The sequence below is a fragment of the Pan paniscus genome, chromosome 9 (assembly GCF_029289425.2).
Source record: "Pan paniscus chromosome 9, NHGRI_mPanPan1-v2.0_pri, whole genome shotgun sequence".
NCBI lineage: Eukaryota > Metazoa > Chordata > Mammalia > Primates > Hominidae > Pan > Pan paniscus.
The window spans coordinates 61,891,594-61,917,134 of NC_073258.2; the positions used below are offsets into that span (position 1 = coordinate 61,891,594).

General features: G+C 45.1%; 1 protein-coding gene across 1 annotated transcript; it reads left to right on the top strand.

Annotated features, from left to right (window-relative positions):
* The first annotated feature begins 4,422 nt into the window (after window positions 1-4,422).
* On the top strand, window positions 4,423-24,782 carry MS4A18 (membrane spanning 4-domains A18). Its single transcript, XM_024930961.5, has 7 exons — window positions 4,423-4,497; window positions 8,983-9,465; window positions 13,220-13,333; window positions 16,665-16,721; window positions 18,588-18,683; window positions 20,713-20,826; window positions 23,400-24,782. Exons 2-7 carry the CDS (start codon window positions 8,995-8,997, stop codon window positions 23,742-23,744), a joined length of 1,197 nt encoding a protein of 398 aa, XP_024786729.3. The 5' UTR covers window positions 4,423-4,497; window positions 8,983-8,994; the 3' UTR covers window positions 23,745-24,782.
* Window positions 24,783-25,541: the final 759 nt, after the last annotated feature.

The following is a 25,541-nucleotide window of genomic DNA, read 5'->3' on the forward strand; positions in this document are numbered from 1 at the left end:
AATATGAAAAATCTGGGGCTCAGAGAGGTTAAGTAATTTGCCCAAGTCTGCACTGCTAGTAAATGATAGAGCTGGGTCTTAATTCATGTCTCCTCACTCCAAATCCCATGCTCTTTTGCCACTGCAAAATGTATCTCTCACAGTTCTGGAGGCTGGGAAGCCCAAGACCAAAGTACCAGCAGATTTGGTGTCTGGTGAGGGGCTGCTTCCTGGTTCATAGATAACAGTGCTCTCACTAAGTCCTCACATGGCAGAGGGGCCAAGGGAGCTCTCTGGAGTCTTTTATTATATAAAGCCACTAATCTTATTCATGAGCCCCTCATGACCTAATCACCTCCCAAAAAACCCACCTCCAAATATCATTACATTGAGGACTAGGTTTTAAAATAGGAATTTTAGGATGACAAAAACGTTCAGTCTATAGCACAGAGTACAAAAAGCTTATTGAAACAGCTTCAGATTCCACACCACAAGTAACCTTTCGGGAACTAACACTTGAGTTTGGTGTATCAGGGGTTCTTAAGAAGCGGGAAGAGGTGAATTTGGTAACGTCTGGATGTATTTTTTGTTGCCACAACTGGAGTTGAGGGAAAGGGTGCTACTGGCATTTAGTGGGTAGAAGCCAAGGATAATGCTGAACATCCTACAATGCACAGGACAGCCCCTTCATCAAAGAATTGTCTAGCCCAAAGTGGCAATAATGTTGAGGGCTAAGAAAGAAGACTACCAGTAATTATCTGAAAAGGCTATTAAAATACTCACTTTTCTAACTACCGATCTGATTTTCTTCATATACTTTAACCAAAACAACATATCAAAACAGACAATATATAAGCAGATGTGAAAATCTAGCTCTCTTCCAGTAATCCAAACAGGAAAGAGGTATACATACCTGATATGGTTCAGGTCACACAGCCACAAAATGTAGTGTCCTAGCAACGGTGAAAACAGCAGAAACAGGAAAGTCATGATCACCTTTCCCTACCACTTCTTCCCTGAAGCAACTCATAAGACCCTAATTCGAAAGGTACCCTCCCAACCTTTTGGGAGGTTGAGGCAGGAGGATCACCTGAGGCCAGGAGTTCGAGGCTGCAGTGAGCTATGATTGTATCACTACACTACAGCCTAGATGACAGAATGGGAGCTCAAAGACAAAAAAAAAAAAAAGTAGAAAAGAAAAGTGCCCTCCCTACACCGAGAGGAAAGGAACATCCTTATCTCTGAATAAATGTGGTTACAAAATGATATTAAACAAATAGGCCTTGCTAATTTCATCCCAGTTTATTACCATTAAGTCATGGTTTTTTATTTAATCATACTTCACAATTATTCACGTCCTCATCAAACCTAGCATAAAAAGTACACAAGTTTATCTGTTTCTTCAGGTCTTTATTTCCTTATGAAGACCATCACATCAAGCAAAACTTATATTAAATAAATGTGTATGCTTTTCTCTTGTTAATCTGTCTTTTGTCAAAAGGCCCTTGGCCATAAATGTAGTGATGGTTGAAGAAAAGGTATTTCTCCTCTCCTATGAACCTATAAAACAATACCACTCTTCTCATTGATTTTTTTTCATTTTGGAAAATAGAATTATTTTTTATTTAAAAATATTTATTTATGTTAATATGTAATAAATATTTTATTTTAAAATAGATTAGTAAATTATTTTTAAGTATCTCCATTTTAATTTCTAATATGGTATAAATATCAACAAATTTAACCCACATAAACAAGTGTTCTTCGAGAGTACTTAATAACTTTTAAAAATGCAAAGGACTCCTGAGACCAAAGAGAGTGGGTCCTGAGACCAGAGTTTATGCTGTTGTTCTCCTCCTCAAAGCCCTGCAAGGGTTCCTAGCATCCACAGAATAAATTCCTGACCACGGCATTCAAGACCCTGTTCAGCTGCCCTTCAATCCCTCTTCCCACAATGTCCAAATCCCAGTTGTCCAGCCTCTCTGTCAACAGGAGTTTGGCTCCTGCCTTGAACTCACCAAATTCAGGCATCCATTCACTCATTCATCAAATGCCAAGCACCTGCCTCTGCAGGTAAGAACCACATCCCACCCCTTAGGAGCTCAGAAGCTCATAAGGAAGGATACACACATACTCAGATAACAGTGGGGAAAGGATGCAGGAGAGGTTCCGACAAAACGCTATGGGAGCCTGTAATCCCAGCACTTTGGGAGTCCAAGGCAGGTGAATAGTCTTAGGTCAGCCTGGCCAACATGGTGAAACCTGGTCTCTACCAAAAGTACAAAAATGGGTCTGGTGTGGTCGCAGCCACCTGTAATCCCAGCTAACCTGTAATCCCAGCTACCTGGGAGGCTCAGGCAGGAGAATCGTTTGAACCCAGAAGGTGGAGGTTGCAGTGAACCGAGATTGTGCCACAGCACTCCAGCCTGGGTGACATGAGGGTGAATGAGGGCGAATGAAGCTCCTTCTAAAAAAAAAAAAAAGCTATGAGAGTTTGGAGTAGGATGCTGTCAAGGGACAAAGCACTTATTTTTTTCAAGTGGCGGCAGGTTTCCTTAGGAAATAACTGTTTTTGGCTCTTTTGGGGTATGGGAAATGAAGCCCTCCTCCCATCCCAAGGAATGACCAGGTTGGGGAGGGTAAAACAGAGAATTGTTCTGCACAATATTGCAGGGAGCATCTGGAAATTCTGAGGGCAGCTCGGCAGGGGCCGGAGGACGAGGCTCTAGGATGGGAAGAAAAGGAAAGAGCGGAGAGGAAGAGGATGGGGCCTAGAAGCATGGAGGAAGGCCAGGGTCCTGAAGAAGAAAGGGCCCAGCTGAAGTTCTCTGTGACAGGAATGAGCAAGGGACTAAGATCAGAGACATCCAGCACTTGATGTTTAGTTCATTGCTCTGTTTTGGGGCATTGGCATCTTTCCCACCCCCTACACTTTAGTAAAATTCTGCTACACAGAACCACTTTGTGTGAGTAAAGCTGTAGGAAAATCAAGGAAGGGAGAGTTTTCTAGTGCTGCCATAACAAAGGACTACAAACTGGGTGGCTTGTTAATTCAACGTATCGTCTCACAGATCTGGAGACTGCAAGTCTGAGATCAAGGTGTCAGCAGGGTGGGCTCCTTCTGGGGCTGTGAAGGACTCCATTCCAGGCCTCCCTGCAGGCTTCTGGTGGTCCGTGGGCATCTTGGCCACTCCTTGGCCTATAGATGCATCACCCCAGAGTCTGCCTTCATGTTCATGCAGGCTTCTGTCTGTGTGCAAGTCTGTGCAATATCCCCTTTTTACAAAAACACCTGTCATAGTAAATTAGGGCCCCTTTTAACCTAATTACTTTTGCCATGAAACTATCCCCGAATAAAGTCACATTCTGAGATACTAGATGAGGGGTTAAGACTTCAGTATATCTTTTTGGAGGGTTCCATTTCAACCCACAGCAAGAGATGTGTTCCAGGACTGAGTTCATGTGGGGTGGACAAACAGCCGTGAAAGGGGAGATGTGAGGGAGATCAGGAGTGTATAGGAAATTGAGCAAGGAAATTGACTATGTAAAGCGTAATCTACATGAAGAAATCCTCCAACTTATTGGGAATGGAGCCACTATATATAGGATGGCGGCTTTAGCCAGTTCATGTAAACTAAAGGAAAGGGTGATTCTATAAGGCTGGAAAAATTGGAGACACACACACACACAAACATCACAGGCAGCTCACATTTGGGGCATGTGGGTTCCAAAGAGATTTAGTTTGACTGTAAAGTTCAGGGAAGGCTTTGTGGAGGAAGAGGCTTCAGGATGAGCGTTGGAGGATGGGGTGAATCTGGACATGCTCCCACACCTCTGGTTCACACTCTTCTGGAATACACTGTGCCTTCAGTGCAGCTTTGATCCAATCTTTCTTTCAATGTCCAACTTCAGTTAGATGTCCAATTCCATGTCCAGCCACTCGACAAACCTCCTAGGACCAGCCCATCCCTTTGACACATCTCCCAGCCACGTCATCCCTGATGGTCTGACTGAATAGTTGTTTGTTCCTATCCACACTTGCACTAGAATTATCCCAACAGTGGTTATATTCTGTCTCGTCAACTCCTTGCAAATTCTAGAGCACCTCGTATCCTAGCATACCACCTAGCACACACCAGACACTCAATAAATGCTCACTAATTGCTTATAAGGGAAATCTATTGGCTCAGAAAATCTTGACCCACTTCTGGATTTCTCACTTTCTCAAAGAGAAACTTTGGAAGGAGATCCCATGGAATCCTACTTTAGCCAAGGCCATAAATACTCTGAGGGGCAAATAAACTCAGCGTGGATGCCAGAGAATAGACGTATTGACTCCAAATGAAACTGCAAAGAGGACTTTGGAGCTTGAAAGAGAAACCTAATTTGAGTTTATTTTCTAGATGATTAACATTAAATAGTGCCAATCCATCAGCTAGCACCAGAATTTCTAGATCAGGCTGCAGAAACCCACAGAGCCTGAAGAAAGAGCATCCAAAGACTTCCCAGGAGCACAAGGTAAGACTTCTGTGAATTCTTCCGCAAGACTCTGACAGGGCCTAGATAGCACCAGCAGAGACGTGGACCTAGGCAGTCCCTCGGAAGTGTCTCTTGAGAACCACAAGGAATCAGGGGTTCAGACATAGGGTAGTGCCCTCCAGCAAGACAGGCGTGCAGCCACCCATCCTTGGAGGTGCTGGGAGGCTGGGAAGTAACTGAAGAGTCACAACAGGTTCTCAAATTGAGCTCCTGTCTCTGCATGGACGCAGCAATCTTAAGATAGAAGGCTGGAGACTCTGCTAGGCATTTTCTGGCTGCCTTGCTCCCTAAGCCCAGCTGTAGGCACACTGTGATCAGGTCTACTTAGGACCTCAATCTAGAACTGGTGGAATGGCTTCTGATGGAACCACTCTTTTTTTTCTTCTTCTTCTTTTTGAGATGGAGTCTCGCTCTGTCACCCAGGCTGGAGTGCAGTGGCGCGATCTCGGCTCACTGCAAGTTCCGCCTCCCGGTTTCAGGCCATTCTCCTGCCTCAGCCTCCAGAGTAGCTGGGACTACAGGCGCCCGCCACCACGCCCGGCTAATTTTTTGTATTTTTTAGTAGAGACAGGGTTTCACCGTGTTAACCAGGATGGTCTCGATCTCCTGACCTCGTGATCTGCCCGCCTTGGCCTCCCAAAGTGCTGGGATTACAGGCGGAACCACTCTCTTTGTTCCTGACATTTTCCTGACGGGAGGTAGAATCTCAGGGGTCCCAGGAACATCCCTCATAGGACCCAACTGTTTGTGCCAATTGTCAGGTCTATGGCTGTATTGTTTTTCACACATTAAAGAAGGAGTCCTCTGAAAAAAAGGAAGAGAGAAATGATTAATTTTTTAATATCATGAAGCAGAGTATAACATTTAGCACAGTATTCATTATGAAAATTGAAGGCAGGCAGACTATCAATTCTTGTATTTCAAATCTCAACTTCAGCATTTCTTAGCTGTGTGACTATGGTCAAGGCACTTAACCTCTCTGAGCCTCAGAGAGTTTGTCCGAAAAATGGTCATAACAATAATATATTGCTGGGGGAACTGCCTTATATCTACAGGGTTATGAGGCATCAACATCCAAGGATGCTGTAGTTGTTATTCTAAACCACCCTCCTGGGAAATCTGTTATTCTTCAAGAAAGCAAGGAATGTCAAGGTCTAATGCAGAAGTGGCTCACACTGCCTGCACAGCCTCCATTCATGCAGCTGAACATTCCACCATCCATATGTCACTGGTAGAACATTTCTTCTGGGAAATGAAAACATAGTGAAATGCAAATAGCAGTCAGAAAAAAATAAATTTGAGTCTCAGATCTATTCCTGTGGGTTGCATAATTGTAGACAAGTTATTCCACTTTCAGAGCCTTGGTCTCCCTACTTTGCAAAGAGGCGGGTCGGATCAAAATGAGTGAGAAGACAGGGGTGAGTGCCTTAGCCATCAGGTGTCAGACCAGTGACAGTTGTTTTTCCTATGGAAGAGTAGCATGGAAAGGGGCCTCAGAGACCAGCTAGATTTTAAAATAAGGAAAAAGCTGGGAATTTTCTGAAGCTTTATATAACCAATATTTTGAACTGTTGGGATCCAAGGAAAAAGAAGTGAAACCACAAAGGAGAAGTGTAGGGCATTTCTGCATGAAAGTGGTTCTCAAACTTCAGCAGCATGAGATTCACCTGGAGGGTGTGTTGAAACACAGATGGCTGATCCTTGCCCCTGGACTTTCTAGTAGCTCTGGGGAGGGGACCAAGAATTTGACTTTCCGACAAGTTCCCGGTGATACTGATACTGCTAGTCCAGAGACCGTACTTTGAGATCCTCTGCTATTAATACTAAATCTAATAGTTTGGGGTCAATTAGGAAAAATATTCACAACAATGGCCCCTCTCTTTTTTAAGATTGGGGTAACACTTTTATTTTATTTTATTTTTATTTATTTTATTTTTACTCTAAGTTCTGGGATACATGTGCAGAACGTGCAGGCTTGTTACATAGGTATACATGTGCTATGGTGGTTTGCTGCATCTATCAACCCGTCATCTAGGTTTTAAGCCCCACCTGCATTAGGTATTTGTCCTAATGCTCTCCCTCCCCTTGCCCCCCTACCCTCTGACAGGCCCCAGTGTGTAATGTTCCCCTCCCTGTGTCCATGTGTTCTCATTGTTTAACTCCCACTTATGTTTGGTTTTCTGTTCCTGTGTTAGTTTGCTGAGAATGATGGTTTCCAGCTTCATCCACGTCCCTGCAAAGGACATGAACTCATTCTTTTTTATGGCTGCATAGTATTCCATGGTGTATATGTGCCACGTTTTCTTTATCCAGTCTATTGTTGAGGGGCATTTGGGTTGGTTCCAAGACTTTGCTAAACAATGGCCCTTCTCTTATGGGTGGTCTCTACCTTTCAACAAAGAACAAATGTTAACTGTTCCCTCTGTGCCAGGTTCTATGCTGGCAGTTTTCTCAATCTTCAAAACACCCTTTGGAGAAAGTGCCACTATTATGCACCTTTTATAGATAAGAAACTGACAGCGTATGCAACTTGCTCAAGGTCGTACAACTAATAAATGAAGGAACTGAGAAGTGGACTTAGGGCTGTCTGAGCTCTTAACCCTGATACTGTCTTGCTTTCGAGTTTACTTTATAGATGATTAATATTAAATAATGCCAATTCATCAGCTAGCACCAAACTCAAAATGTCCATTGACAATTTGGAGTGTTTCTCTCACTCAGGATGCAGCTGGGACAGGGGGATCAATTTGTACTTGTGATTTAGTGAGGACAGAAAGCCTCCTGAGAACATACTTCTGGGGTCCTGCACACGTTATTTTGTGCCATAGGATTTGGTGTCTTGCCAGTAAGGACTGTATAATTTAAGTAAAGGGATAAGCCCACCAGCCACAACAATTAACAAGTAAAGTACACTAGTAACATTATCTCTCATCTGAATGGGATATCTTCGCATCTAATAATATCTTTAATGTTCTGAGGGCTACATGCCTACCTCCTCCCATTGCACACTTGCTCACCAGCATCAAAAAATTAAGCAATTCTCTAAGTCCAGCTTATCAGTCCTCATCAAATCGGGACAATATCCCAGGTCTCCCCCCAAGTGATTCCCTTCTCAACTTTTTCTAATGCTCAAGATTCAGTAGAAACTGCAGGCTATTAAGGGTTTGATCATTGTCATAATCTCTAGGACCCTGGACCATAATGGTTTAAACACAAGGAAAATGCAACAAAATTTCTACATGGTCGCAATCCCAACACCAACATGGACAAGACCCATGAAGAGATTGAAAGGGATGATCATTCCCAGGCCACTTGGTCCATGGTTCCTCCTGGATGTCAAGGGCACCCAAGAAGCCTGGGAAAGACAGTCTGTTTTTTTGCTCTGAAACCAATTAATGTTGAAAAATCATACACAAAATGCCTTAATTAAATTAAACCCATAAATGAGTTAACTAGTTATAGACTTCAAGGACAGAAGTACAGCTGGGGCAAATAAGAAACTAGAACCGAGAGTCAAAAGGACATCAAGGACCAAGGTAGTATCTGTGTGTATGTGTGTATGTATGTGTGTGTGTGTGCGTGTGTATCTGTGTGTGTGTCTGTGTGTCTGTGTCTATGTCTGTGTTATCTGTCTTCCTCCCTCCTTCCCTCTCTCTGTCTGTGTGTGTGTATGTGTGTGTGTGTGTCTGTGTATCTGTCTTCCTTCCTCCTTCCCTCTCTCTGTGTGTGTGAGTGTGTGTCTGTCTGTCTGTGTCTGTGTCTTCCTCCCTCCTTCCCTCTTTCTCTGTGTGTGTGTCTGTCTGTCTGTCTGTGTCTATGTGTCTTCTTTCTCCTTCCCTCTCGCTCTCTCTTTCTCTCCTTCCCCCTTCTCCTTTCCCTCTCTCTCTCCTTCTCTCCTCTTCTTTTATCTCTCCCTCCCCCAATGCTTCTCAGCTTTATTCTCTTCACTCTACTAACTGGTGTTCTCTGCTCCCCCTGCACACAACGTACATGTGACCCCTCCAACTCTGCCTAGCCTCCCATCCCACAGTAGTCCTTGGGTCCAGTTCCAAATTCCCAGGAGAAAGAAGTTACCAGAGCATTTGGGGTCAGTTGTTCACCCCAGATCAATCAGCTTTGCCAGGGCAGGGGGCAAGATGGGGAGGTAGCCTGTGCCCACTCAACAAACTCAAGGCATGCAGATTAAAATGCCAACTGCAGGGGGCTAAGCAAAGCCACCATCCAGACTGTGAACAAAAGGTCTACAAGAAGCTAAGTAGCCTCGGGAAACCCTAGTCTTGCAAATCCAAATCCGTAAAAGGAAAACAGTGTGTTCTTGCCAAGAAAGGCAAGAAGTTTATTTTGTCTGGTACCATGCTAGGTGATCCTTATTTTAATGAAGATGAAACTAAAGATAAGAATGAGATAAGATGCATTATTCATTTTGTCAGAAGAGGGAAATGCACCTTCTTATGTGTTTTGCAGCAGTTGTACACCATGACCGAACAGGTGATTGGAGCCAACAGTGTACCTGGCATTGTTGCCCCAGATAATGTTCACGTCATCCAGCCCAGCAACCCTGTGGCCTCTGGAAATCATCTGCAGCCTTCAGAGGTGACCACTTACCCAATCTCACCAAAAGTAATCCAGTGTGATACAGGAAGAGCAAACTTACAGAATCTACTCGTGGTGAACCAGAACTCAGCAGCAGGTGTACAGAGTCAACCCATTGGGTATCAGCGACAGTATCCAGTGGGAACAGCCAGTTTGCAGACGGTGCCTGGAGTGATCCAATACACACAGGGAACCACGAATCTCCAGACATGGCCTGGAGACCTTCAGAATCCTCTGAATGCTAACCCTGGGCTGACACACACCTCAAACTCATCCCAGTGGGACACGTCATTTGCATCATTTACTTCATTTAATCTCAAGAAATTCATAAATGAGGAGGTCAGAACATTAGGGGTGAGTGTGATTTCTCCTTCTCTCCGATTTGGGTCACTTCATAAGCCCTCGTCTAGTGCTCTGGGATGAGGAAGGGAATGTGTTGAGAGGGTAAAGGGGAGATGGAGTGGGTGTGGGGGGCAGTTTCTGGAGGCTGGACCCAGTACAATCACCCAGATGCTGGCCCCTCTCCCTTGTCTTCCTTCCACTCCCCAAGGAGACCCATGGTTTGGGGGATAATGGTTTGAATAATCAGTGAACTTCCCCACCTTACCCAGCTATCTATCAGGGGCATGGGTCAGCAATAGTTCCACTAAAAAGACCACTGAGCAGGGAGTCAGGCAATCCAGGTCTCAGGCCAGCTAGATTTGCTGAGTGGCCTTGCAGACATCTCTTCCTCGCTCTGGGCCTCCATTTCCTCATCTTTAAAATAAGAAGATTCAGCTTTCTTAAATTCCTTCCAGCTCCAAGGTTTTGTGATTTCCTCTTCAATCAAGGGGGCCTCTGCCTCTTTCTTGCCTCCTCCAGTTTCATTTAGCACCTTCCAAAGCTCAATTCAATTCTGTTTTTGAGGCAGAAGCCAGATGCCTGGCTGGATCTGGATGCCTGGCCAACTCTTAGTATGGAGACTGGCATGTCACAGATGCCCATACTCTATGCACTCATCCATTCAACACTGCACGTGCCCTGCAAGGAGCTGGAGACTCAGAGATAACCAAAACATCATCCATGAAGACGAAGGAGGGTCTTTGTTCATGGCAGCTGTCATAATTACAATATCTTCTGGCAATTGCCATGAGACATGCATAAGTTATCGTGGCTGCCCAAAGTGCAAATTGTCTGGCTTCTTTGAGAAGTTACAAACTGCCTCCTGGAGGCAGGAAGACAAGGACAGGTGCAGGAAGGGGACCCATTCCTCCTTATTTAATCCTGGGTAGACAAGTAGATTGTGCCAGGAACAAGGCGTTGTTTGCCTCCCAAACAAATCAAAATCAAATCCTGAACTAAATTCTATAAAACAGCAATCAGGAATAGAAATCCTGGTCAGGCCAGACATGGTGGCTCACGCCTGTAATCCCAGCACTTTGGGAGGCCAAGGCAGGCAGATCACAAGGTCAGGAGATAGAGACCATCCTGGCTAACATGGTGAAACCCTGTCTCTACCAAAAATACAAAAAATTAGCCAGGTGTGGTGGCGGGTGCCTGTAGTCTCAGCTACTCTGGAGGCTGAGGCAGGAGAATGGCGTGAACCCAGGAGGCAGAGCTTGCAGTGAGCCGAGATAGCGCCACTGCACTCCAGCCTGGGCTACAGAGCTAGACTCAGTCTTTAAAAAAAAAAAAAAAAAAGAGGGAAATCCTGGTCACAAGCATCAAGAGAGATTATAAATGTGTGCGGAAATCCTCCAAAAGGTAAAGCTGGTCTATGATATTGCGTAGTAATTATCATCTTGTATTACAATGACTCATTATTATTAATTAATACTGGGTAAAGGTTTGTTAACTTTGGCTCGCAATTATTCTAAGATGTTTTGGAAGGATTTCAAAATTTGTCAAAACAGAATTAAGTCAGAGTAAATATCTGGGGAACCTGGCCAAACAAAATGAAAAGCCAAAAAGCCAAAACTGCAGACTATCTTTAATCAATTACAATTTTGTTTTGGGAAGGAAACTATGAGTGCCTCTTAGCCCTTTTCCCGATTGCCCCAAGAATATTCGCCAGCAGCACTTGCAGCTGCAGTATTTAGCCCGAGATAACTTTGCCAATATCTCCCTTTTATTATAACTTTCGCCTTGCTCTAGCATATTGACCTTGGAAGCAAGAGACATCATTCTATTTATAGCATTCTGTTTTTAGTAGTAGTATTCCCATTTACAAAATACAGTAATTCTCGATTACTAAAAATGTCAAATCCTAGAAAATGTAGCATTTCTACGCATGGTGTTAACATTGTTCTCCAACAGTTGTTGGCCGAAGATTCATTTGATGAATCCAGTGTTCCCGAAGTAAACAATTCTAATGTTAGTTCTGTTTAGAAATCACTCAAAAAACCGTTTTTATCATTTATTTTCACAATGAAAATCAGCCAGATTTGCTTCAGCCTCAAGAGTGTGTTTATATAAAATTAAATGAGTGCTGGCAGCGAGCGGCACTATTTTTTTTCTAAATGGGAACGGGGTTCATTAATATACTGATAAAGTGGGCCTGTAGACAGAGCCAAGCATGTCGCCTTAGGAAGGGATATTCATATGAAACCCAGGTCTGTCACCAACTCATAGACTCATGGACCAGGAAGACAGAAAGCAGCTGCCCTAGGCTAGTCATTTGATCCCTGAGGAAACTGAGGCCCAGAGAAGCCAGTGGTAAATGCTGTAGGAGCCCCAAATGAGAGGGGATTCATCCTGGATGGGGGCTCAGGAAAAGAATCTCTCTGGTCCTTAAGGGAAGGACAGGATTTCAGTAGGAGGAGAGTAAAGCAAGCAGATTTCAGACAGTGGCAACAGTGGAGGAAAAGCAGGGAGGAAGGGGAAAAACACAGGACTTGCAGGGGACAGAGGATCTCCCCTTGTGTACATTGCCAAGGGGAACTGTGGGGACGTCATAGAGGAGGCCACAAAGAGAATATCGGTACTGGGAAGATGAATGGAGTCAGCAGAGGGCATTGAAATACTTACTGCATTCAGGCCTGGCGTGGTGGCTCACCCCTGTAATCCCAGCACTTTGAGAGGCCGAGGCGGGCGGATCACGAGGTCAGGAGATTGAGACCATCCTGGCTAACATGGTAAACCCCATCTCTACTAAAAATACAAAAAGAAAATTAGCCTGGCTGCGTGGCGGGCACATGTATTCCCAGCTACTCGGGAGGCTGAGGCAGGAGAATCGCGTGAACCTGGGAGGCACAGCTTGCAGTGAGCCAAGATCACGCCATTGCACTCCAGCCTGGGCGACAGGGCAAGACTCTGTCTCAAAAAAAAAAAAAAAAAAAAAAAAAAAGAAACACCTACTGCATGCTAGGAAATGGGCTACAAGTTTCATAGGCACTTTTAATCTCTACCACAGCCCTGCAAGCTGGATACTGTTACCCCTATCTTGCAAATATGTAGCCTCTCAAACATGCTCTTGAGGCTGAAGCAAATCTGGCTGATTTTCAGAGTGAAAATAAAATATAAAGACCTTTCTTTGAGTTATTTCTAAATAGAACTAACATCGAATGGTCTGAATCATCAGAATCATCTATTTTGGAAAAATCAGATTCATCACATGAATTTCGGCCAACAACTATCTGAGAACGATGTTAACATCACGTGTAGGAATGCTACGTTTTCTAGGATTTGACATTTTTGGTTTCCCTGCAAATAAGGAAACCCTGAGGCAGAGAGGATATTTGCTGGAGACCACACAGCCGGCCAGTGCTGCAGCCAGGACAGGAGCCAGGTGGTTTTCAGCCACAACCCGGGCTCGGCCCGTGTCTCTGCACACTTGTGGGCTCAGTCTAAAGGGAACACGTTTCTTGCTCTGTTATAGGCTGTCTTACCTTTCCTTTATGCCTGTGATTCTCAGCCTGAGTGCAAATTCGCATCACCTGTGAAGTGTTTAAAAAAACACCCAGGCATGGACCCTACCCTCAACCAAATTTGTATCCATTTGGTCTGGGATGAGCCCCCAACACCAATTACCCCTGGGGTGATTCTGGGGCACAGCCAGGGTGCAAAGCACAGCTCCACAGCCCACAGGCCCCCAGTTCTGCTCTCTCACAGTGACTTGTTCTCCCTGCAGGCCATCCAGATCCTCATCGGCCTGACGCACATTTTCTCTGCAATTAACCCTGTGCTGTATTACTATCCTTTTGTGACCTGGTTGTCAGGGTACCCGCTCTGGGGAGGATTATCCGTGAGTACAAGGCCATATGGTCTCCTTCCTAGGTCACCAGACTGGGACAAGAAGGAAGTGGAGGAAGAAGGAGCATGGAATCCCATTCCCAGTAATATGACTCTGTAGACTAGAGCCAGCCTCTAACTTGCAGATACAGCAAAGGGTTATATCAACTCCCTGCCCCAGCAACACTCCCTCCCACCACCACCCTCCCCATCTCCCATACCCCCCACCCAGCCTCTAGGGAACTATTGGGTACAAACACTCATTATCATGTTCTTTACCTCTTCCACCCTCTCTGGGTTCTCTTTTATGAGATATTTATCTGATAAGGCCAGGCAGGGTGGCTCACACAGGTAATCCCAGCACTTTGGGAGGCCGAGGTAGGTGAATCACTTGGGGTCAGGAGTTTGAGACCAGCCTGGGCAACATGGCAAGACCTCCCCCCACCCGCCATCTCTACAAAAATACAAAAAATTAGCTGGGTGTGGTGGTGTGCACTTGTAGTCCCAGCTACTTGGGATGCTGAGGTGGAAGGATCACCTGAGCCCAGGAGGTGGAAGCTTCAGTGAGCCATGATCGCACCACTGCACTCCAGCCTGGGTAACAGAGTGAGAGCCTGTCTCAAAGAAAAAAAAAGAAATACCTGATATGTAACTCAGAGTACGTAAAGTTGTGTGCTATAGACAGCATCTACCTACCATACCAGTTATGGGAGCCGACTGCAAAATTTCCAGGAATTATGTAAAATGATTGTCAAACCATTTGGTAGCAAGAAGTTGGCCATGTTGGGTATACATATGACATGGAAATCAACACGTGCTCCAAATCAGGGCCCTTCCCTGCAGTGCTGCCACCTCATAAGGCAGATGTTAATCATTTACCAGGAGGCCATTCAGTATATTTCATCTTGCAGAGCTTAAATAATATTAATAAATTGAACACCCACATGTACAATTCCACTTAGATGAGGTCCCTAGGGTAGTCAAATTCATAAAGATAGAAAAAGCAGCATGGTGATTGCCAGGGGCTGGGGTAAGAGGGTAATGGGGAGTTAGTGTTTTATGGGGACTGAGTTTCAATTTGGGATGATAAAAGGAGATCTTGGGGTGGCTGGTTGCACAACAATATGAATTTTCTTTTCTTTTCTTTTTTTTTTTTTTTGAGGTGGAGTCTCGCTCTATTGCCCAGGCTGGAGTGCAGTAGTGCCATCTCAGCTCACTGTAACCTCTGCCTCCTGGGTTCAAGAAATTCTCCTGTGTTGGCCTCCCGAGTAGCTGGGATTACAGGCATGTGCCACCATGCCCGGCTAATTTTTTGTATTTTTAGTAGAGACGGGGTTTCGCCATGTTGGCCAGCCTGGTCTCAAACTCCTGACCTCAGGTGATCTGCCCACCTTGGCTTCCTAAAGCGCTGGGATTACAGGCATGAGCCATCCCACCCAGCCTAACAATATGAATTTTCTTGGTGCTAGTAAACCAAACACTTGAAGGGGGTTGAATGGTATGTTTTAAGTTGTGTGTATTTTACCACGATTAAAAACAATAAATTAAATTAAAGTTTTAAAAAATGAACACCTACGTGTCCACCACCTAACTTAAAAAACAAAGCATCATCCGTGGTTTTTAAATTTTTAAATCCCTATAAGTATCCCCTCTATGCCCCGAGAGGTAACCACTATTTTCAATTTAATGTTTTTCTTTTCTTTTTTTTTTTTTGAGACAGAGTCTTGCTCTGTCGCCCAGGCTGGAGTGTAGTGGCGCCATCTCGGCTCACTGCAAGCTCCGCCTCCCGGGTTCACGCCATTCTCCTGCCTCAGCCTCCAGAGTAGCTGGGACTACAGGCGCCTGCCACCGTGCCCGGCTAATTTTTTTTTTTTTTTTTTTTTTTTTATATTTTTAGTAGAGACAGGGTTTCACCATGGTCTCGATCTCCTGACCTTGTGATCCACCCGCCTCGGCCTCCCAAAGTGCTGGGATTACAAGCGTGAGCCACGGCGGCTGGCTGATTTAATGTTTTTCATTCCCTTGCTTTTTTTTTTTTTTTTTTTTTTGAGACGGAGTCACTCTGTCACCCAGGCTGAGACACAGTGGCACAATCTTGGCTCACTTCAACCTCTGCCTCCTAGGTTCAAGCAATTGTCCTGCCTCAGCCTCCTGAGTAACTGGGATTACAGGCGTGCACCACCACTCCCAGCTAATTTTTGTATTTTCAGTAGAGACAGGGTTTCACCATGTTAGCCAGGCTGGTCTCAAACTCCTAGTCTCATAATCCACCCACCTCGGCCTCCCAAAGTGCTGGGATTACAGGCGTGAGCTAGCACGTCCAGCCTCCCTTGCTTTTCTTTATGGTCCGATCATATTTACCTATATGCCTAAGCAACGAGTGGCTTGGCTTTGCTTGTTTACAAACGCATATACATGGAATAATCCTGTATCTGCATGCAGCTGGCTCTTTTCCCCCACTGGCCATTTTGTTTGGGAAGAAGTGAGTTCCTTTGAGGGGTAGCTTCAAGAGAGCTAGCAAAACCCCTGAGTGCCCCTATTCTCCCCCATCAATAATCCTACCCTTGTTCTCTCACTTGAACTACATGACCCACTTGCAGATAGAGAGGGCTGGAATCATCATGTATGCCCATTTGCCAGATGAGGAGACTGAAGCTCAAGATCTTCCTCTAGCACTTTCTGGCTATGAGGATGACACCACCACATCCTCATAGCCAGAAAGTGCTGGAGGAACGTCCTGAGCCCAGGCCCCCTCAGTTCAGGGCTCTCATAACTGAACAGAGCTCTTACTGCTTCTGATGTTCATGTTTCCATCACCTGCTCAGCAGCATCAAGTGCTAAAGAGGACCCTCTAGCTGGGTCCAGGACCACAGCAGATGAGGCCACAGCCCAGGTCGCCTATCTCCCAGCCCCAAGGCTCCACCCACCACACTACTGAGCCCCTGGTTTTCCAAGATCACAGTTGAGGATAGGGCAGCGTGAGGCCAAATGAGCAATTAATGCATTTTGGCGATGATATGTCCAGACAGTGGACTCAAGGAGAATCAGTCAAAACATAATAATAATGAGATTTACAGCATCCTGGGACAAAATTCAGGTTTTTAGGGGAAAGGAAGGTGTTAGCCTAGACCCACAGGAGTTTGAGTATCATCGTATTTAGTATATTTGGTGCCTAACCATTGGGATAGTAAAAATGTTGGGAGGAAATAAACAGATTTGCACATTTTGTGAAATAAGGTGCATAGAACATAAAGATTGAGAAATGCATCTCTGAGTGGACAGCTGTCTTTTTTAACATGCTGCACAACTGGTCATTCTTTTTTTTTTTTTTTTTGTCTGCGTAGTATATTGTGTCTGGATCCCTCTCAGTATGGGCTGCAAAGGACCCCAGTCCTTGTGTGGTAAGTCACAGTGCTGTCTTTGATGATCCTTGAATGTTAGAATTTGACTCTCTACCAAACATGAAAAAAGGAGACTCACAGTAGTGGTGTGGCCTGGCCCTCACCCTGGGTGCAGTGCATTTCCATACCTTATTCCAGTCAATCCCCATCACTCTGCGAAGCTGTATTATCCCCATTTTTCAGAGGAGAAAATTGAGGAGCAGAGAGGTCAGATGGCTTGCCTAAGATCACACAGTGAGTACATGGCAGAGCTGGGATTTGACCCCAGAGCCCTCTGATTCCAAAGCTGTTCTTTTTTAACTATTGCACTTTACTATTCAAAAACTTAGCTCTTTGGGAAACTCATGAGTATTTACACGCAGTGCCTTATGGGTGCTCTGAATTAAGCAGAAAGCCAGGCCTGAGCCAAACGAAAATGTGTGTGCATCTCGGCCATCTCTTTAAGATGTTTTCTACGATCCTCTTTGTGTAGACCTAGAAAAGTGAGAGCAATACCTGCCTTGAACAATTTAAAGTCCCAACCAAGAGCACAGGGCCCAGAATTCCCTTGCACCTTTGGGGCATTTATTCTCTGTCTCAGCATCCAGCAAAGTATCTGGTCATGTTTTGATTTTTGTTGCAGCCTCTAAGAAGCTTAGGGATAAATTTAGAGCTCCACAATGGCCCTTCTCTCATCGCCTTCCTTCTTAGGTCCTCCTTCCCCTCTCCACTTTCTCTGCATGGCTTGTCATCTTTCTTCTGCCTTTTGATGGGAAAGCAGTAGGTCAGCTAGGGGCTGGGTGTCTAACAGAGGGTTTCCCAATTACCAATCTCCAGTCTACAAGGCAAACTCCTGTGGCCCCACAGTCTGCCTTGCTTCACCCCCTTTAGGAAGAGCAGAGTCCTCCAGACACCCCAGCATCAACCAAGCTCACACCACCTGTTCATATCCCAACAGGACTGGGAAGTTCCATATCCCCTGGGAAGTCAAATGCTCTCCCTAAGGTGTCTGCTGACTCGTGGGGGTCTCCTAGTCCTATCTTGCTCTGACATCTGACTTTCTATTGAAATCTCAACTTCCGTTTCTACTTTATACATCTTACAGCTGTCCTGGCCTCAGCCCTAATGTAGAACACGGTCCCTTTCTCTTTCACCTTTCTCTCTTCATCCCCATAACCCTCTTAAAGGGAAGCAGCTTGAGTAGGGGATGGATAATGAATAATTAGAGGACTTCAGCCTCTCAGCACTGAGCAGCAGACCCCTCAAAGTTGAATATGAGAATTTCCGGTTCTGAAAACCTTCCCCAGCCAATCCTGCCAGGATGCTGGCCCCAGCCTTCCACCACAGGGACCAAGTCTCCCCGACTCCCTTCCCTCAATTCAAGCTTGGGATCTCTGCTTACTTCTTCTGCAGAGTAGTTCTGCATCTTTGCCTTATCTCTTTCTGAATCTCATTGCCTACTCTCTGCTGCTTTGAAAGAAATTTTCCCAAACAAATCCAGTCCCTGCCATAGAAGGATGCTGCACATTGATTAACGAATGATTTTGGGTGGAGGTTTGGAGGAAAGAAAGGATCAGGTAAAACAACTAACAGGTACTAGGCTTAATACCTGGGTGATGAAATAATCTCTACAACAAACCCCCATGCCACAAGTTTACCCATGAAACAAACCTGGACTTGTACCCATGAACTTAAAATAAAAGTTAAAAAAAAAAAGCAATGATTTTTCTCACCTCACTATCGCTAAAATAAATGCTTCTCCACCCTGCCTAGCCATCTCTTTTCTGCCCTGCCTTCTCTCTTCTCCGACTTCCCAAGAGTCCCCACAAGCCAGGCTTCAGACTCTTCAGACTCGGCTCCCTCTCTCCTCTCCCTCCTCTCCTGCAGGTGAACAGCAGCATCAGCTTCAACATCATCAGCGCACTCTTCGCCTTTGCCGGGATCTTCATTATCATTACAGATCTGAGCCTTTACTATGTGACGGTGAGCATCTGACTGCCAGGGCCCCGTGCTGCCAAAGGACCAGGAGGGCTTCTGAGGTTGCCTCCAGAGCAGAATGGAATTGCCTCAGAATTCCATCCTAGTATGACAACCACTACATCCATAAGCTATTTAACCATCACCAAAACCCTGTGCCCTCTGAGGTGGCCATGATAAACTCCATTTCACAGTGAGGACACTGAGACTCAGAGAGGTATAGCCACTTGACCTCTCCTCGTACCTATCCTATTCTCTATTTGGAGGTAGCAGGTGACCAGGTAAGCGGCCTAGGCGGCTGCCACACTCAGACTCACAAGATCACCTGCCCCTAGGGGTCTCTCGAGGGATAGCCTTTCACACAAACAGGAGGTGCTGATGCTAGTTCTGGTCTTTGGTGCGGGGACCTCCAGATGCAGATGCAAAGAGAAGGATTCAGGTGCAAGTCGTGTATTTCAGAGGTTATTCTAGGAAACCTCACTAGAGGAGGGAAGAAGTAAGACAAACAAGGAGAGGAAGCTGCACTATAAACGTATTATCCGGCAAGGACCCCTGGAGGTGGACCTGCAGGGGCCCTGGTAGCCAGGGAATGATATGTGCCTTAGCTACACCCTGTCCTGGAGTGAGGGTGTATTTATCCACCAACTCCCCTCAATCATTGATCAAAAACTGCTCCTAAGGGGCATCAATTCCCTACTGCTTCCAGTCTGCCATGCTCATGGGCAAAGGAGTTTCTTGTGGCCAAAGGAAGCCCTCAAGTGAAGCCATGCAAATGAAAATCAGGCAGCAGGCATGGAAGGACATCAGTAACATTGACACAGTACTTGAGGAGGCCTGAAGAACAAGATCGAGAGTAGCTAGCTCCACAGTTGGCTGCAATCTGATGCTCTCTCGGGACTAACCAAGTGGGCAAGGGAAGGCTGGCAGGACACAGGGTCTTAAACCAGACGTGTCTACAGGGGTGAGGGCAGTCCCTAAGGGGAGAGCTCCCTGAAGGCCCCAGGAAGAAGCCTGATGCACAGGGTGTAACTTGGTATCTAGGGGATGTGGCAGCAAGGTGCTGGCCTCTGGAGTCCAACAGGATGCAACAGGATGTCCCAACAAGGGAGTGGATTGTGGTCATGCGGAACCAAGAGCACAACAGCTACAAATCCTACAGGTGGTCATTTGGCAATCAGGACCTCTGTCATCAAGGAGCATACTAGTGCAGTGTAGCACAACGGCACTGGATTCCAACAGGCATTCCAAGCCCTGGGATCCCCACCCTCTGCTCCAGAGAAAGAGTGTGTAGGGATGAGAGGAGCTCAGTGATCCCTTCCACTCTACTGTGGGCAGGGACCAGGCCCAGAGCACACTGAGCTCTCTGGGGCCCCTTCAATCCTGCCTTAGTTTCTGTCTTGACAGAATCCCTTGAAGCTCTGAGGTCCCATCCCAACCTGTCAAGGGCAGTATGAGGCAGGGATATTGGAAGAGGGCTGAGAAAGCCAGGAGCCAGACAGAGCTAATGACCCTGACCTAGCTGGTGTCTATCCCCTGGCCTCAGGCAAGGAGCGCAGACCCTCATACAGGGTTTCCTAGCCAGTGCACTTGTTGAAATGTCTCAGTTTGGGTTCCTCCCCGGAGCAGAATTTGAGACAAGTAGTTTATCTGGGAGAGGAAGCAAACACCAACCTAAGAGGTAAGAGAGCTGGGGTATTTATACACCAGACCCTGACAGTCATGGAGAGAGGGCTGTTCTCAAGAGGCACTCATTTCCTGGAACTTTGAGCCTGTGCAAACAGCAAAGTAGGCTTCAGAGGCCAGAGAGAGCCCTGAGGCAAAGGAATGCAGGTGCTGGCATTTGGAAGTCAGGCCAGTGACTAAGAGGGTAAGGCAAGGGCATATAAAATGGGTGACCCAAGCATCTGTTCCAAAGGGCCACATGCAGAGAGGGTCTCAGGCCTTCCAGGTGAGGTGTGTGGCACTCCAAATGTGGACTGTCACCTAGGCCATCAACCTGAAGGACTAAATGCCTTCCATTTCTCTTTGCCTTTAGACATATTCAAAGGCGGTTTCTGGCGGTCTTCTCCCCTTTGCCCTCCTGGAGTTCATCCTCACTTGTGTGGTCTCACATTTTGGGTGCCAGGCTACCTGCTGCAGACAATTTGAGGTAAGCATTGGACTCTGTTCCAGGAATCAGATCATGCTCTGGAGTTGGGTGTGGGCTATAGCAAGAGGTAACCAGAGATCTGGAGAAATGAGTCCTGAGAGAGGGTATATCAGTTAAGTTTTGCTGCATAGCTACCTACCCCAGAACTTAGTGACTTCCGGTTATTTAGCTCTTTATTCTGTGCATCATCAGCTTGGGCTATGATCAGTGGGTAGCTCTTCGGTTGGCCTCAGATGAACTCACCCTTGTGTCTTAGCTTGGGGATGGTTGGTCTCCAGGGATCTTTGTGAAATAGCTCACCTCTGCTCCACATGTTATCTCATCCTCCAGTATGCTCACCTGAGCTTCTTCGTGGGGAGCTGGGTTCCAAGAGTAGCAAGACACAGCAAGCTCCCACAGGCAAGCACTTTAAGTCCCTGCTTGCATCACATTTGCTAATGTCCCACTGGTCACAGTCAGTCACATGGCCGAACCCAGATTCTACGAGTGGAGCAACACCTCTACCTCTTGATAAGAGGAGCTACAAAGTCACCCAGCAAAGGTTAATGAATATAAGGATTTGTAACCAGTATTGCAGTCTACAACACTCTTTCCTCTGGCCACAAATTACTCACAGCTGTCCAAGATGCAAAGTATGCTCAACCCATATTTTGGATGCCCAAATGTCCCATCTAATCATGGCATCAGGCTTGAAGTCTAGGATCCAAATCAGATCTAGATGTGACTGAGGATTTGGGTGTATTGCTCTTCTTGATCCAGAAACCATGAACTAAAAGCAAGTTCTGTCCCCATATATCCAACATACTTTAGTGAGAGAAAAATAGGATAAATAGAATTCTGTTATTTCCCCATTCAATAAAGGAAAGAACAGAAGCACAAGATTGTCACTGCTCCATAATAATTCTGAAATCCTATGAGGCACGTATTGTCCTACCCTGGGGGCAGAGAATGTTTCTTTTTTTTTTTTCTTTTTTTTCTTTTATTATTATACTTTAAGTTTTAGGGTACATGTGCACATTGTTGATTAGGAGTCAATTTGACTCTCTGGAAGACTCTGCCCATGCCATTGTTTTCTATTGCTTCCTGAGAGGAGCTTTCTAATTCATTGTTTTCCAGGACCTTGACTCCACCCTCTGGACTCTTGGTTCTACCCTCAGAAACATGTTTTCTTTTTTCATAAGAAAAGGCCTGTATTTTCCACCTTGGTTTCTCAATCTGCTTCCCATATTAAGAGTGAGCCCCAAAGGTCTTTTTGCAGTTTGAGCAATTTCAGTCAGATTTGGTCCAAGTTGGTAATCCTGTTACTAATACAATTCCCTTAAAAACTCCAAGGGTGTTTTATGTATCAGATTATGGCTTTCACCATCTGATAAGAGCCACACCTAAGACTGTGTTCTAGACACCCTCTTGCTCTAAATCTACCAATGTCTATTTTGGGATTAGGCTTCTGTGAGACCAATACCTTTAGATTCTTAGAAGCATTTCTGTCTAGCTGAAAGGGTCTAATAAGCACTGATTAAGCCTTTCAAAGGTCTTAACAAAGGGCTGTATAGACACATCCTTGTTTGATCTTTGTTCTTAGGCCTAGTTTTACTTTGAATGTTATTTATCCATTGAGGACCTTGGAAATTAGAGACAATCTTGTTTTCTAACTCATTAAGTCCTGGGCTCTCTTCTTTGCCTCTAAATACCACTTGCAAACTAAATCATTCCTTCTTTATCCTCTCACTTTCTCACAGCACTTTACCATATGTAACCAGAAGCACCCAAATGACATTTTCATTATTCTGCCTGATGATCTCCTTAGCCAAATCCAAAAGTTATTAGATGCATATTTTTGTCTTCTGAAGTACAACAGCACTCCACCACTACATAACATGGGAAATCATTTCTCCAGTCTGCTGTGGCAGTTTCCTCTCCCCTTTTCCAGATTCCTTCAGCAGTGAGATCACCACTTTTCCAGCCTTTGCTAGAGGCTTACTCACAGCTTCTCCAGCCCCACCTGCCACCTAGTCCCAAACCCAATGCATGTGTTGGATTATTGTTATCTTACTTCTAGCTGCCAATTTCTACATCAATTAGCTTTTGCCCCATATCAAACAAACCCAAAACTTAATAGCTTACTCAACAACCACTTATTTAGCTCCTGATTCCCTGGGTCTGCTGGGCAGTTCTTCTGACCTCTGCTGGGCTTGCCATGAGTCTGCAGTCAGTTGGTGAGTTGCCTGGTGGCTGGATAATATTGGGCAGTCCCACATGGGTGTCTGGCTCTTTGCAAGCTGGCAATCAACAGGGACAACTGGGCCACTTGTCTTGCATTATCCAGCAGGCAGACCAGTCTTTATGTTCAGTGTTCCAAAGAGCAATAAGAGAAAGCAAGCTCCAATGGGCAGACACTGTACAGATCACACTTACTGTTGCCCCCTTGGCCAAAGAAAGTGACATGACCAAGCCCAGCATCAGGGAGAGAGGGTCTACCTAAGGGTATGGAAACAGGAGGAAGAAAAAATTTATGGCCATTGTTGTTGTTTACTACAGAGGAAGATGACAACCACATGTCCTTTGTCTTTCAGAATGTGGCAGTGATTCCAACCATATTCAGTTTCAACCCAGGCAATACCACCACCAGCCCTGTCAACGCTACCACTGGTCCTGTCAATGCTACCACCGGCCCTGTCAGTGCCACCAATGGTCCTGTCAATACTACCATTCACCCTGTCAACACCACCACCAGCCCTGTCAACACCACCACCAGCCCTGTCAATGTTACCACTGGTCCTGTCAATGCTAACATTGGCCCTGTCAATGTGACAACTGGCCCCGTTAACACTACCACTGCCCCTGCCAAAGCTACCACCAGTTGTGTCAATGCTATCCACACCAGCAATGTACCCCCGAACCCTCGTACCAAGAAATAGCTGATTTGCACAGAGATAGATGACATGGGATGCCTGTCTCAATGACAAGGGGATACACTGTAGCAGTATCTTTCCTTCTCCCGGAAACTTCCATGACCATGACCCTAGCCTTGTTGCCAGACTGAAATGAACAAGCATTTCCTCTCCTCTTCACTCCTAAGCTTCATTTTTGTTTGCTATTGATGTCTTTTTTTTCATTCATAAATAATTTTCCTTTGGCTCTCAGTATCTTTTAACCTTGGCAAAGTGCAGGGTGCATTTTGGTTCCATGGTTCCTGATGTATGCTCACTGTTGAAAAAACTGGTTCTAAATCGGTGCCTCGGCCATGGAATTCTTGTAAGTCCAACTTCTTCCCAGTCCCCAGCTCTAACTCTGACACGGTTCTCCCCCACAGAGGAGGGGGAGCAATGTGGAGTGTGTTCAGTATTCCCAGGTGTAGGAGGAGGAAAATCTTTGTGACCTAGAGTTAGGTGAAGAGTTTTTAAACAAGACACCAAAAATACAATTCACAAAAGGAAAAAAATCAATAAGTTGGACTTAGAATTAAAAACAGTTGCTCTGTGAAAGATCTTGCTAAGATAAAAGGTCACAGGCTGGAAGAAAATATTTGCAAATAATATATCTGACAAAGGACATGTTTCCACAATATATAAAGAACTCTCTAAACTCAACAGTATAAAAAAAAATCTAATCACAAAATGGACAAAAGGCTTGAACAGAGGCTCTAACAAAGAGAATATAGGGTTGCAGATAAGCGTATGAAAAGATGTTCAATGTTATTAACCATTAAGTACAATGAAATAACACTACACACCTATTAGAATGGCTGAAATTAAAAATACCGATAATACCAAGTGCTGGTGAAAACAGAGCAACTGGAGGTCTCAGATGTTGTTAGGATGTAAATGGCACTGCTACTCTGGAAAACAACTTGGCTGATTATTATAAAGCAAAGTATACACTTACCATATGACTCAGCATATGACTTGCTCCTGGGTATTTATCCTAGAGAAAATAAAACTTACTTCCACACGAAATGCGAATAGCAGCTTTATTTGTAATAAACAAAAACTGGAAACAACCTGAGTGTTCTTCACTGGATAGATAATGGAAAAGCAAACTGTGCTATATCCATACAACAGAATACTTCTCAGCAGTAAAAAGGAACAAGCTATTGATGGCTGTGGAGGAAGCAAAACTTTACCTCTACCTATCTTCATATTTGTTTGTTATTGATGTCTTTTTTTTTTCATTCATAATAATTTTCCTTTGGCTCTCAGTATCTTTTAACCTGGCAAAGGGCAGGGTGCATTTTTGTTCCATGGTCCCTGATGTGTGTTCACTGTTGAAAAACCAGTTCTAAGCCAGTTCTAAATCAAGCTAAAATAGGTTTTCAGCTGAGGCTCTTTAACAAAAAGACAGGTTCACAAGAGAAAAGCAGTTTAATTAGCCCACACAGCACACATCACCTGGGAAAAACCTCAAGGAGAAGTAACTCAGGGCAGTGGCTTAGAATCTGCTTACATAGCATCTTCCCCAAAGAACAATGGATTTGTAGAGAAATGACAGGACAAAGGAAAGCAGTTTTAGGCTTCCAAAGGCAGGAAACGGTGGGAAGTTAAATATATGGAAAGAAACTAATGGAGTAAGGTTTGCTTACAGTTTCCTCTGGAGCCATTTCTGGGCTAATAAGAGTTTAGAGTCTTCTTCAGCAAAGTAGAATTTACATCCTGCCTTTAGGCAGAAAAGGAAGAAGATAGAGGGAACTTTTCCTACATTTGCTTCTTCTTAATTGC